General features: G+C 44.7%; 1 protein-coding gene across 1 annotated transcript in view; it reads left to right on the top strand.

The window, feature by feature from the left end:
• LOC8035418 (guanylate cyclase 32E-like) overlaps nucleotides 1-14,441 on the top strand; it is a 191,897-nt gene that overhangs the window by 101,394 nt on the left and 76,062 nt on the right. Inside the window, exons 4-5 of the mRNA XM_040216864.2 lie at nucleotides 11,740-11,917; nucleotides 13,041-13,193. Coding sequence (XP_040072798.1) covers nucleotides 11,740-11,917; nucleotides 13,041-13,193 — 331 coding nt within the window. The remainder of the gene's footprint in view (nucleotides 1-11,739; nucleotides 11,918-13,040; nucleotides 13,194-14,441) is intronic.

Below are 14,441 nucleotides of genomic sequence, written 5' to 3'. Positions count from 1 at the left end.
CCATCACATGGGCCAAGAAAGGTGTAGTTTTACTGCAGAGGAGAAATCAGCAGGGTCCAAGATGGTGACAATGGAGGATGGGGGACTGTTCCAGTGGCTGATGGCTTGAGAAAGGAATGACCAATTGAAAGCGTTAGTAGAGTCAGAAATGTGCTTGATGGTGCAGACGTTGTTGAGGCGAGAAGATGTTCGGTCGGGGGGTAATAACAAAGTGGTTTTGAGGTCGGGAATGTGGTAGTAGATTTGTTGAATAAAGCACAGCTGAGAGACTTTTCTGCGAAGCTGCAGAGAGGACATGGTTAGTTCAGTTTTTAGCGCTGAGACACTGAAAAAAAAAGTCATAAGTGGATGAAATGAAGCGAGCAGCTCTGTTCTGAACTGCCTCTACAGGGTATTGATGAGGTACAGTCGATGGGTATTCCAGATGGTTGAAGCATATTCTATTTTTGGTTTGACGTACGTGTCCAAGGTTAGCTTAAGAACAAAGGGTGGAGCCCTTTTTCAGTTACGTCTGCTTAGTCCAAGAGTTCCAGATGAATCGGCAGTAATGACTTCAATGTGGTTATTTTAGGGAAGGTCAGATGTCAGTCTTACACCAAGGTATTTATACACAGTAGCGGTCTCAATCAGATCGGAGTACAAGAAGTAATTAAATGACAGTGTTTGTTTTTTTTCTTGGTGAAGTGGATTAGTTTGCGTTTATACTTGTCTAATGACATAATCCACTCTTTGCACCAATTGTTAATTTTCTCTAGATCTTCCTGAAGCTGGTTATTATTTTGCACACAAGTTACTTTGTTATGGATGACGCAGTCGTCGGCGAAAAAGCGGTTTTCTGAAGAAATCCCAATGGGGATGTCATTAATAAATATTAAAAAGAGTAAGGGCCCAAGTACGAACCCCAGGGGAACACCAGGAGATACATTTATTAAGGAAGATTCATGATCATCATGGACGTGACCTGTACACGGGAAAAAAGAAAGTCACGAATCTATGCAAACGGTTATTTGGTCGAGGCAAAAAGATGATAGCTTAGAAAGAAGGCGTTGATAAAAAACACGGCCGAACGCTTTGGAAAAAAAAAAAAAAAAAAACTGCGTCAGTTTTTTCATTTCAAGGTTCAAGGTTCAAGGTTAGTGTGCAAGTCATGGATGAAGTCGCAGAGTTGTGTTTCGCAGGAAAGTACAGTCTCCGGCGATATGAAAGACCCACTGAGAGCGCGTGGCCGAGGCGGTGGCTGGTGGGGGCGATGCGAGCGCTCCGGGCAGTTCCATTCTGCTTCGAGGGGAGGACGCTCATTCGGCACTCGGCACAAACTGATAAGCGCGTTTCGCTTTATCTGAGCCCGAGTGAGCGTCCTCCCCTCGAAGCAGAATGGAATTGCCCGGAGGGCTCGCAGCGCCCCCGCCAGCCACCGCCTCGGCCACGCGCTCCCAGTGGGTCTTTCATATTGCCGGAGAGTGTACCTTTTTGAAAACCGTGCTGCTGTTTAAAGAAAAGAAATGGGATGATAGGTGCCTCATGATATTGGAGTAGAGGATATGCTCAAGTAGTTTGCAAGAAATTGAAGTCAATGAATTAGGGCGATAATTAGATGCGGAAGAGCGGCTGCCCTGTTTAAAGACTGGGAATTACCCTTCCCACCTTTTGGTCAGATGGAAGGCACCTTTGAGATAAGGACTGAATAAAGATAAGTTTTAAATACTCACTCGAAATAACACTGGTGTTTCTTTTAAATTTTAGAGTTGATGTTATCGGTTCCAGCGGACGAAGTAAGTTTTAGTTTATCAATCAATGTTATAATACCGGCGGAGTTAACGTTAATAGGATGCATGCGCTCGTAAAGCTCTTCAGGGAGAGTGGGGACGGAGTCCAAGCACTCGTTAGTAAACACTGATGAAAAATATTCGTTAAACACAGAACTATCATGGTCGACGTTGCACATCCGACCATTCCTAACTCTCCCCATCTTCCTAAACGTCCGTGTGTGTCCGAACACCAGAAACCGGAATTTTAAAGGTTAAAAACGGCACGTTGCGAATATGGAACGCGCACTTTCATGCAAAGCTGACGTCAAGTGACTCAAATCGAAAAACATGCATATTTACAATATTGTTATCTCTTCTGGTGAAGGCTCAGGAACCGTTGCATCCGTTTTCGCGCACGAAACGGCGACTACCAGAGAAAGTAAGAACGCAGTGATTGCCTTTATTTTAACAATGTAAACACACTTGCAGGCGTGCGCTGATGAAGCCTCAAAATCAAAGCTCTCGTAGTGTGATTCGTGACTGTGCCGGCTACTACCCAACCTCGTTGTCACGCCACTTTCTGGAAGCATACACCAATATTACAAGTAAACACACAAAAGCGACATCGATACAATTATCTTCTAGAATATCACCTTATTTAGTCATAACTCTTTCAATAGGCACTACAAGTTGTATTTATTTTAAGAAGAAGAAGCAAAATTTTTTTCGTGAGAAAAAACAAAATATTAATGTTAAGTCTGGTAACGTTGTAATTTTGCCGAATCATTGCCAAATCTTTAGAAAAGTTGGACAAAAGTTGCGCCGAATTTTCGATTTGGGGGGGGGGGGGGGGAGAGGGTCTGGTTTGCCCCCCCACTCAAAAACAAGTTGGTACGCCACTGATGTCAGTACATAGGCTGGCTGCTGACGTCTGTGTCTGAGCTTTGCACCTGTTCGGTATTTCGGCATAGTTTCGAGATGTAGGTACGGATTGCAAGGTGCCCGATGAGCCGGCCGTTGATGTTTCCTTGTACTGTCTGGATATACCAGGGCTCGAGGCGCAGTCCTTTCCACCAGCTTCTCGGCGTTCAATGTGATCGGCAGGTAAAGGGGTGCCTCGATTTTGCCGCGTATCAGTGAATTGTAGTGGCCCGGACGCTTTTCTTGTTTACAAAGCATTCGTGGTACGACGCGGCCTGAGTCTCCGGCCCAATTTGAAAGTAGACATTCATCAAGACCTTTCGCGTGCGACGCCCAAACGTGCCTTTGCGAAAGGACGTTTTGAAGCGGCTCGGTGACGAAAGCAGCGAAGCACATCATTCGGCCATTACGGGAACGAAATCAACACAGAGAAAAATCGAGCGCTGCAGCCGTGTTGCCAGCGGATTTACGTGTTTTTACCGAACCACGTGCATTCACGTATATTAATAAAAACATAAACTTCAGATATTTAATTCCTTTAGTTGCAAATCATTTTCAGCAGTACATATCTGGCATATTGTAGAATGTTTACGCACAAAACAGCTATTTAAATATAAAAAATAAATACTTTTGCGGACTACTTTGTGGTGCGTAGGAATGCTCTTCTCGAAGTTCCGAACCGTCCCTCAGCCTTTGGCTGCGCTCAGAGTGACCTCAGACGGACGCTGAAACGAAGTATAACACACAACACAAAATACAGACTGCGGACACCTGTACGAGCCGTGTTTCCTCCTTGCTTGGCGGTCCTCTCACGTTAATCAAACAAAAATTGTCTGCAAACATGTTCGACGCATTCATTTGTACGAAGCAAACATGCTTGAAACATGCTTAAGGTATGTCCGCATGTAATCATTCCATTATGTCTACAGCAGACGCCCTGTCTTTTGTATGGCGCGTCTACTTTCCTCCCCGCGGAGTAATTGAACAAGCCAATGGGTGCAGTCTGCCGAGTAGTCTTTGTGAATGACGAAGTTGGAAATATATTTCAACCTAAAAGCAGTCCGCGCTTCCACAGTGAGCACATGTTCAGGTTAATCTTAATGTCACAGCTCGGGCAGCTTTTCTCTTTTTTTTTTTTTTTCAGTCGGAACGTATTTTCAGCGTGATCATTTGCAAAGCTTCCTCCGTATAGACCTTTGCAAAAATTGCCTTCTGCGCGCTGCCATCTTTGTCTGCTGGGCTGTGGAACTCCTTCTGAGCATGCGCTGTTGATCTTCTGTGGGGTATATCGCATACTGCGCATTCGTCCACAGCTCAGTGACTGAGCATTTTCCGCCCGGGCGCTTTGTTCGAGACTGCCGCTGGAAAGGTCTATAGGCTGCAGCAATGCTGAGAGCAAGTCGTCTGCTTCTTGCTCAGGAGTGGCGGTGACGTCAGAACGACGCCGAGCTCTGATTGGTTGATTGAAAAAAAATAGTGGGCAGACCTCAATGCTCGATGCCCTGAGGTATAGCGGCGCCACTGGCGTCATCTGTCGGGTAACCGTGGAACACCCGGCAGTTTCCAAAGTTTCCTTGTTTTTTCGCGAATCATTCTTTTTTTTTTTTTTTCTGAAAAAGATAGTTTGACAATTTTATAAATGGTTATTTCTTATAAATATTATGCGGATTTGATCAGGCAAATACCGCGGATCCTTCGCTCTACTTAACTGCAGTTCCAGGGTTGCCTCACAGATGGCGCCAGCCTGCCAGTGTCCTCTCTCGTCGTAAGAGATCAGAGAAACTCGGCCGTAAGCAGACGCAAGCGTGTGAACGTACCTCTTTAGATTCAACGTGTGTGAACGGGTACAACACCTTCTAGAGAACAAAGCCGTATAGTGCTGAATTTTCGTCTTCACCTAAAGGCCAACCCTAAACACGGATTGAACACGATTGCTGCGTCAGCGTTTTACCTAAACTCGTGTTTCTACCTACTGAGCACACGACTGTGCCGAATTCTGAAGCAGCATTCGTGACCATTTCAAACTCCAGATTAGACTTCTTTTAGGTGACGCTGAAAGTTCACCACTACGGCCTTCGCGTCTAGAGCCCCTGAAATGACTTACGCATAGACTATCGGCCCTCCGGTCCCCAATCTGCTCGTGGGCGCCGCCATCTTGGCGTTTAAAGCAGAGCAGACGTTGCCATCTGTCAATCGTCACGATTAAAAAAAAAAAAAACACCTCAGTTTTAGGCCGTTTTAGACACGCCTGTACGATGTTCTGGTGATATCGTTTTGCTCTTTCGCGAAATGTTCTAACATTTCTGGAGGACGAAAAAAAACGTTTCCAACGATTTTAGATAGTGCTTCAGATAACTGGCAACCATGATTATAAGCACCAAGATGGCTGAAGAGCCGTTACTCTGAAGCGTATGTTATTCAATGGCTCTAGCCGTGTCTATGAAATGATGATGCGTGACGGTTTATCGTATGTATAATTTCTTTAGTACAGCTTTTCCGCTACTCCTCTTCACTTGTTCTGGGGCGGATAACCGTAGTCATACAGACAGTTGGAAGTTTTGTTCTTTCCAGCACATCCCAATTTGTTTCGAAAAGGGGATACATAGGGGAGGTTATGACATGAAACATTTTCACAGTCGTTCAATATTTTACATAAAGAAAGAACAACGGGACTAAACCAAAAAAACTTATGTAACGGACTGCGCAGTTAAACATCACGTTTACAAAAACGTTTATAAGCGCCCGAGTTATGAGGACCAAAGTATCACGAGGGTTGGCCCAAAATTAACAGTATAAAGGGTACAAATGGTGGGCGCGGGCAGGCGAGTGATGGTAAATTGACGGACATCGAATGAACTATACGTAAGATTATATGTAAATGGGATAGCCCAGAGAGAGAGAGAGAGAGAGATCTTGTTTGATAGAGCGACAGTAAATGAATTGAAAGTTAGGTTCCGTGACACAGGCGAAACCACGAGTTGTTTTCTTTGGCACAGGTTTTGGTGAATTAACTACTCTTGTTGAGAGTTTCAAATTATATATGTATATTTTAACTTTGACCTTACCAGGGTATATTGTATACGAGAAGTCTAGTTCTCGCCGTTGTCATGTACAAACGTCTTCGTACGAATTCATGGTTAGCGCTCTTAATTTTATTAAGAAAGTTGTTCACACGAGTCTTCCAGGTGTGTTCTGGAACCTGCAGCCATCTGTTGAACAACGTGCGCGAACATCAAGCAAGAGTCTCAAAATTTTGTTGACATGAAAATGAAACGCTTTGTAATTTTTAGTGACATCTACCACTAAGCTCACCGCTGTTACAATGAAAACAATTTGAAATTGTTGATTTGAATGCTTAGTTTTAATTATTTGTGGAGTTTTCATATATCACGCAGACAATCTGCATTGCATAAGTATTACGTAAGGATATTAACGGTACATGATACCCCAACTGCTAGATTCGGAAAGCGTTCTATGAATGAATTTGTCAGCTAAAAGTAGTAAACCTATGTAACATAATGCAAGCTCTGTGGCTCACTTCACCGAATCTTTGAGTCAAGAATCCTTACTTGAATTATAGAAAAACAATGTAAAATCAAAACAGAGGCTCAATATTAACATGCAAGTTATTTTTTTATGGCTATTAGGATTCTTATTATTTTTGTGGCTTATGTAGGTTCATCGGTTTCGTGTGTTCGTCTTTACCTTGTGGGCGGCTGATGTCTCGTCAAAAATGACCTTCTCTGTAACGTGGGCTACGTCGCGAAGTCACCATGCACAATTCAATAACGTGGAAACTTTAGTGTACATCCTGCTTTTGTCGTTGCGTCATGGATGAAACATTGGATACCTTTCGGAACTTAAATTCTGAATTTTCATTTGGTAACAATGGCTGTAAAAAAAAAAAAGAAATAACATTCCTTAGTTTGTTGCAATAAGACATTTCATGTGGCCAGGTTAAAGGAAAGAAGTATCAACCGAACCTCGATAATTATAAAAAAAATTGATGATAAAAAGCAAGCAAAAATATCTATGGCCAATTGCTAGACAATTTTGCTGCCTTCGTGATGTGCTTTAGCCTGACAAACGTTTAACGATACTCTCGATTCGCTAGTTTCACACGCACCATGCGTACACTTGATAGTTGTTCCTATAATGCCACATTACAGACCTATACTGGTTGTTTAAGCCCACATAAATATATTTCGAATATACTGCCGCTAATCTGGCTGAGAAAACTCGCGATCTTCCAGAGCCTTCCATGCTCGCGAGCTTCTCTCTCTCTCTCTCTCTCAGCGCGCACAGGTGGTCGATTTGGCTGATAACCCTCGCCTACCCCTCTGGTAACGTGACCTCCCCCGTTAACCAATCAGCATCGAGCTTCGCGGCCACGCTTATTATCAGGCTTCACTAATCAGACCTCACGAAATGCTGCACTGGCCAAAGAACCCTTCGCGTTAAAGGGATACAACCAAGGAATTTAGTGTCCATAATAAGTGGCGCACGTTCTTTCCACGAGCCAGCAGCCGCCGGTGTGCGCGAGCACATGCAACAAATATGACATCACAGACCTCCATTCGTGGTTGAGATGACAGTGAAATGTATGGGCTTCAGACCAAAGGAGAATAAAGACAAGTTTTTCATCTACACAGTGGTGCCTGGTGTAAAAAGTAAGCGATGAATTTGTCTAACAAGCACGTAGCTTTCACTTGTAGAGATGAAAAGCCTGTCTTTATTCTCCTTTAGTCCGAAGCCCATGCATTTCACTCTCATCTCAACCGCGAATGGAGGTCTGTGACGTCATATTTGTTGCGTGTGCTCGCGCACACCGGCAGCTGCTGGCTCGTGGAAAGAACGTGCGCCACTTATTATGGGCACCAAATTCTTTGGTTCAGTATCCCTTTAATATAATTTCGCGGACCGAGTGCCACGCTCGTCGACATGCTAAGAAACGCAATGGCGTGCCGAGTCCCGCGCGTGGCATTATCGCTCCGCAGCCAATCAAATTACGGCTTTAGCCTACATGGGCGCCGGAGGACCAATCACGAACCGAGAAGTGTGAACTATGATAATAGGCACCACCCCCAGCTTCTTAAGCCGTCGGAGACTTTAAGCGTCAACAGTGTAGTAATTGTGTATGCCCATTCTTTTGTTTTCTTGCTATCTTATATTTCCAAGCCGTGAATTTAACGTGCGAAATATACTTATACTACAGGCAACAATATAAAAAAAAAAACGTCCTCGTTTACGATAAGGAAAGCGGGACATTTAAGACAAAAAGACAAGACAGGCTCTCTTGTCTGTTGTATTAAATGTCCCGCTTTCCTTATCGTAAATTAATAACCAACACGCTCAACCATCTACACTTCCTCGTTTTGTTGTGTCTTTCTTTTTTGTCGTACCTAGAAATTTTGGAACGTGTTCCAAAATTTGTAGGTATACGCCCGACGAGGGCTAGAACGGCAAGTTTAGATCCCAAACTACACGCTGTTTAACAGGTCGAGGTTTAACGGTGGTCCTGGGGGAGCCGCGAAACTGTAAAGAAGAAAGATGACCTGAATTCCCTTTCACGTTGTAGCCGATTGTACTCTAAGCCTCCGGTTTCATTAATGATTCCCAGCCAGCAGTATAATAATAGGCACCATGTTGTTATGCCAGTATAGCCAATATCACTTAATTCAGAAGGCGTTTTGAGTGCTTCATGATGTCGCCTGCCAGACGGTCTATGTAACAGCTTTAAAAGCAAATAAGCGGTCTGTCACTCGTTGCTTTTCCTTGAATGCAGCATCCCCCTAGGGCTTAGGGCCAGTGCCGGCGGTGACCCGTTACAAGCAACGGCGTTACCCGCTACGCGTGACTGTTTCTTGTAACGTAGCAACGTACCAGTTACATTTTCAAAAGAGTAACGGGTAACGTACTTACGTTACTTATTTCAAGTAACGGGCAACGTAGTTACGTTACTCGCTACATCGTTTTCCCAACACCCGAAAAAAGTACGCTTTTACAATCTTGTTCGTGTTTTTTTTTTTTTTCTTTTTTCGTTTCACCCGATTTCTGCATGAAAAGGACGCCGTGGGGGGGGGGGGGGGGAGGAGGGGGGGGGGGCAAAAAAAAGCCCATTGAGATGCGCTTTTAACTATGCTTGTTTAGTCTCATTAGGTCCGTCTGAACTTAAAAGTAAAACGAAATATAATGCGGCATTTTTTTCTAGGTCGCCCCCGCGATAGAGCACTCTCTTGTTTTTCATATTTTCGAGGCCCCAAGTCATTAATTATCTTGCTCTTTCCACGTGCCTTCAAAACTTTGCCGATCTTTTCCCTGCACAAAAAAAAAAATCCAACTTTAGAAAAAAAAAAAAAGAAACGCCAACGCCCATTGTTCCGGTGTCGAAAAACGCCGTGAAAAAAAACAAAAACAGCGCTGTTACCGTCCATTTATAAATAACAGCAACGCAAAAGTAAATTGCGTTACTTTTCATCTATGATGGTAACGCGTTCCTTTTATTTTAAGGTAATGTAGGAGGTCGGTAACGCGTTTCTTTATTTTTCGAGAAACGAGTAACGTATTTCGTTACTTTTTTGGGGGGTAACGCCTACAACACTGGCTTAGGACTCGGAATAAGCAGTCTCGTGCGCGCTCTCTCTTTCCAATAAAAAGCTGGCGCATTTAGCATTACGGGCCCTCAGGCTCGTATGGGCATGACAACGCACATTCGTGAATCGTCTGCGCAGGAAAACCCCTGTTTTCGATGCGCACAGCCCCACGCAACGATCGATTGCGCATACACTTGAAGAAATGTCTGCGCGTCCACTTACCCGCAAAACACTCAAAGAGCCAATCTGTGTGATATAGGAAATCAGCTCAGCGAATGATGAGGCGGAACATCCGTTTAGACTTAAAAATTAAGTCTGCGCTGTGGCATTACGCAATGCAAAGCGTCATGCTTGCATTGCGTAATGCCACAGCGCAGACTTCATTTTGAGGTCTAAACAGATGTTCCGACTCATCACCCACTCAGCTGATTTCGTAGATCGCAGAGATTGGCTTTTCGAGTGTTCTGTGGATAAGTAGACGCGCAGGCATTTCCTAGAGTGTATTTGAAACCGAAGACGACGGAAGAAAAAAAAAAAGGATAACACAGGACACATTGACAATATTTGGTGGTTTTCTTTTTTGGTCTTTTGTAGTCTCCTGTTTCTGATCTGTGGGACTTAAATCGGCTCGTCTGTTCGTTCACTTGAACCGAACATATCGGTAATAAGGATCTCGAAACGACATTGGAGTATCTATAACCGATTTCACAGAACAACTGGGCATGGTGTCGGGATTACGACAATACTGAAAGGGTTTTTATATTTTTTTTTTAAGGCCAACATTACGCGCATTTATGTTGTATATTGCAGTCTCGAATCATTTCAGTTCCTCCTCATCCTCCCCCGGCCCATTATTCGCGCTCATTTTTGTTCGGCTGCTCCTTTCGAAGCATTGCTTCATCGAACACAATGAAGCTACTTTTTACTGTTCATGCATCTCCCCTAATCTTTCTGGGAAATAAAGCTTTGTTTCGATTTCATTTTAACATCCTATGTGAAAGAGTCACGGGGTCCCAGCCCTCAGAAGCAAGTGGAGACTTTTAAAAGAAAAGCAGGCGATGAAGCTGTTCAAAAGGAAGCTTTAGATAATTAGGATATGCTAACGGGAGATTGGACTGAAGGTCAAACATGAGGGTGGTAGTTGTGGCTGCATCGACTCCCAACATAAGCCCTATGATTAGCTTCGTAACTGCTTAGCGTCAACAGAGAATTGAGTCAGAGTTCAACTTCTTCAGTCGTTGAGTGCACTTCTAACCTTTGTCATTGTGGTACGCACCTCAATTCAAAAACCTAGAAAGAAAATTAAGTTAATTACGTAAGAATTTTTTTTCGGTTAACTTAAGTTATAGTGTTCAAAAAAAAAACCTTGGGCGTGTTGGTAAGCCATGATGATTAAAACGTACAACTCAAACTGAGAGGACACACGAGAGACCACACAATCGCTGATTATATGCCTCCTCTCTCCTGTTCCGTATCTTTGCGCTCTAGGTGTTAATTATCATAATTTAACTCGCTCAAAATGTGTCTGGGTAATTGTCCCCCTTTTCTGTCTATTCATTCCTGCACCGCTAAAATTATGAAGGAAGTACAATATTACAAGTGGACACTGATGTATTAATCAAACCCTCATGTGCAGTTTTGCTGTTATTTTCAAAAGCTTATGGCTGCTGGCCAACTCTCCTACCTCCTACTGCTCCGTCTTTTCAGGGCTTCGCCAATCATCCTCCTTTCCCACCTTTTCTTAGTTGATTTTGAAAGCGTTTAACGGCTGGCCAACCACGTTACCATCTTTTCATAGCCTCGCCTCTACCTCCTTCTAAGCATTTGAGTTGCTTTCGAAAGCTGTTGGCAGCTGGCCAACTATGTAACATACTACAGTGCCGTCTTTTTCAAAGCCTCGCCTCGACCTCCTCTTATGCCTCTTGCCATAGCCCCCTGTATACTGACAAAGCCTGGCAGATCGCCACAAAAAGGGGCCGCCGAATTGGAAAAGGTGGAGCGGCAGACAACGGATGAGAGGAGAGCCACGTGACTGACGCCCCGCTGCGGCGAGACGCCGACACACACCACTCCTGAGCGAGCAAGTGTGTTTTGGGTCCTCGCCGCTGCAACAGCTGTGCGCTGACATCCAGGTTCAACGAGAAATGGCTCTTTGATGCTCTGTGCTACCAGATCCTCGCGCTCCAAGTCTGCGATCGGTCACTCTATGGCTCCGTCGTGAAACTGCCAGGCTTTCTGAGTATAGAGGAGGCTATGCTCTGAGTTGTTACTTCCGAAAGCTGCTGGCAGCTGGCTAACTCTACTACATTCTACCGTGCCACTGTACGCTTTGCTTCCCACGGCGGCAAAACCTGAGTTAACTTCGGCTATAATGGGAATGCGCGTTAAAATAAGTTGAAGAATTCAACGCGCACGGCCATTCTCGGCTGCTTTGCTTTCGTCTCCGTTTCCCCGAACAAAATTGTGCCGGCGCGCAGGTGACGCTAGTGGTGTCCGACCGGGCGGACAACCGACTCATCTCGGAAGTGCTTTCGGGGCTGGCCCGCGAGCACAACGTCACCGTTCAGCACACCTACTACGTGCCGGACAACTACAGGGACGACGTGAACGGCACCGTCAAGAAGATCGTGCACGACTCGCACGCCTCAACACGGGGTGAGTGCATAGTAAAGCCAGCAAGCCCTAAGAAGCCTGTAGTGTTGGAATTTTGACGTCACCAACAGGAGGCCAGCGCGGGGCAAAGCATTGGACACGACTGGTGAGTCAATTTTCCAGTGAGACTACTGTGTTCGTTGACGGAACACGAGTCTTTGTGTTCTGCTCTACCGCTGACCTTCTGTCCAATCTGTGTTTCGTTCTGGCCCCCAGTAGGTGACGTAACAAATACGGCACCATGGCCTTATAATCTAGAAAATGTGATTCGTCAGAGAATGGGCAAGGTATGGCCTTTTTTTTTAGGAAAAAAAAGTTTCGATGAACAGCGATGCACCGGCAAGCAAAGCACGAAACCGGTTAGAGCGGCAATACATTATTGACTTTATAGCTGCGTGAACAAGCTGTTTTAGCAAAATATACGACATTAATTTGAGCCTTCCAAGTGGTACCTTTTTCAGTTATTCCTACCGGATATTGTTGCTTTCGTGATTTTATACAGCTGCTGAGTGACAAGCAAAGACGACGATGACGTTTTTAGAATAAAGAGTGCACGTCATGTTCGCATATTTTCGCTTGTATTTTGAGTTGAACGTATTCGGACGTCAACGCATCAAAACCAATAATAACATGTTCGCTTCGAAACGATTATTTTAGCAGTGCATAGAAGCTGATAGTCGACACATCAAATTCCTTTGAAACACTTGATAGACACAGTCTAAGTCATACTAGTTCACTCAGTTATAATAACGTACTTAATTTAAAGAAAAAGCGGAAAGCCAGAATTAAATTAGGAAAAAAAAAACATTATTCACGTGGCACGCGATTTGAGGGAAATATTTTGTTTCGAGAAGCCCTCATGGTTATTATAATACTTACCGCGCAAAAGAAATTGTACAAATAGTTCTGAGTGCATATTAGAAAGGTAAAACTCAAAACTCGGACATTTAAATACATATTCTACATCGCGGCCATAGAACCTTAGCCTGTGTGCAACAACGTGCTGGCAACCTTTGAATTTCTCTCACCGATAGTTTGCCGTATAGTGCCTGGCCCGCACGTTGCTTGTGGTGTCTCTCGTTCCGTCTTACGAAGACCGTTCTCTTCCTAACCCGACTTGTTCCAGTGTACGTGATGCTGGCTGAGACCGGGGTGCTCGTGGACTTCGTGCGCTTCATGCACGACGAGCACCTGCTAGAGGGCGGCGAATACGTGGTCATCTCCGTCGAGGAAGAAGACATCTACGACAAGTCCAACAAGTATCAGTACATGAAGAAAGGTAGGCGAGTCACTGGCGAGGATTATGTAAAAAGCCTAGAGAGGTACCAATCGAAGCCATGGAGAATGTTGGCAATTTAATCGCGGACAAGCCACTTGCGCCGATCGGTCGCGAGTGCGCATGCGTGGTGTTTCGTACGGCGCGAGGAGGAAAGCGTTTGCAGACGACCAACGCGTTCGTAGGTCCTCGTTAGCTCGTATTGCAAAGGCGGCCCACGAACTGTGATGCCGATCAAACAGTTGGAAATGCTCCGAGATCTAAGCACACGATAGAACGGGTGCCTGGTGAACGGGATGCCAGTTTGTCGCTCTACGCCCCTCTACGTCATTTAAATAACGTCACGAGGTATTTACTCTTGTCTTTCTGACGTGGTACCCGACTCGCATAAATCGAACACCAAGTCAGCGTTCGGGTAAAGCTCGCGTTCGATAGACCTTTCTTTTTTGTTTCAAAAGTGTGCGCCATTGAGCAAATGCTGCCCCGAAATATCCGATTTCACCATCGTTTGAACAGATATACTGAGTCTGAGGGTGTTATTGGGCACGAGGGATCCGTCACAGTTCGGCGTGAACTCGGCTCAGCTCTTATTGGATACGAGTGTGACGTCAGCATTCGGCGAGGACTCGGATCCAATCCCACGCTTCGTGTCCGAGCAATGACGACCGCCTGTGTTTTTGATGGCGTTTTTCAAAAGGGCCCATCAGTGCAGCGCCAACTGATCGTAAGTCGAAGTCAAACGATGACTCATATTCGTGTTCAATGTGTGCCCAATGCGCTCGATGGAGGAAGATGGCGTAAAGGACACAATCCGAAGTCATATCCACAGGATAAACACCCAACTCGGTGGAAAACAAGCTGAACAAAGCACCGCCCCAAGTTTGATCTCCTCGCAGATACTGATCAAGTTTCGGTTCAACCTTTAAATTTTCATACGTCTAGCCGAAAACAAGAAAGCCTAAAAAAGTCCATAGTGTCTCTCACTCAACGTACACTATTGTCGCTATTTTCGTCAATAATCTAAAAAAAATATATTGCATTTGCTTCGACGGTAAACTTCGACCAACCATTGTTATTCGTACTTCCCGAGAATGAAGCTGTCTGTGGTTAAATTTAAGTAGACGCGGATCGAGGTAATTATAACAATATTAGGTGTAATTTGCATAGACCTGCGACGGTCGCCAGCGAAACTAATAAATAGCACTAGTATAAGATATAGTCCTGGAATTCCAAGGTCTTTGTCGCTAGACA

Source organism: Ixodes scapularis, unplaced genomic scaffold (assembly GCF_016920785.2).
Source record: "Ixodes scapularis isolate PalLabHiFi unplaced genomic scaffold, ASM1692078v2 PGA_scaffold6__148_contigs__length_123643588, whole genome shotgun sequence".
NCBI classification, from domain to species: Eukaryota; Metazoa; Arthropoda; class Arachnida; order Ixodida; family Ixodidae; genus Ixodes; species Ixodes scapularis.
The sequence above is the reverse complement of the archived record's forward strand: the minus strand, read 5'-3'. Positions and strand labels throughout refer to the sequence as shown.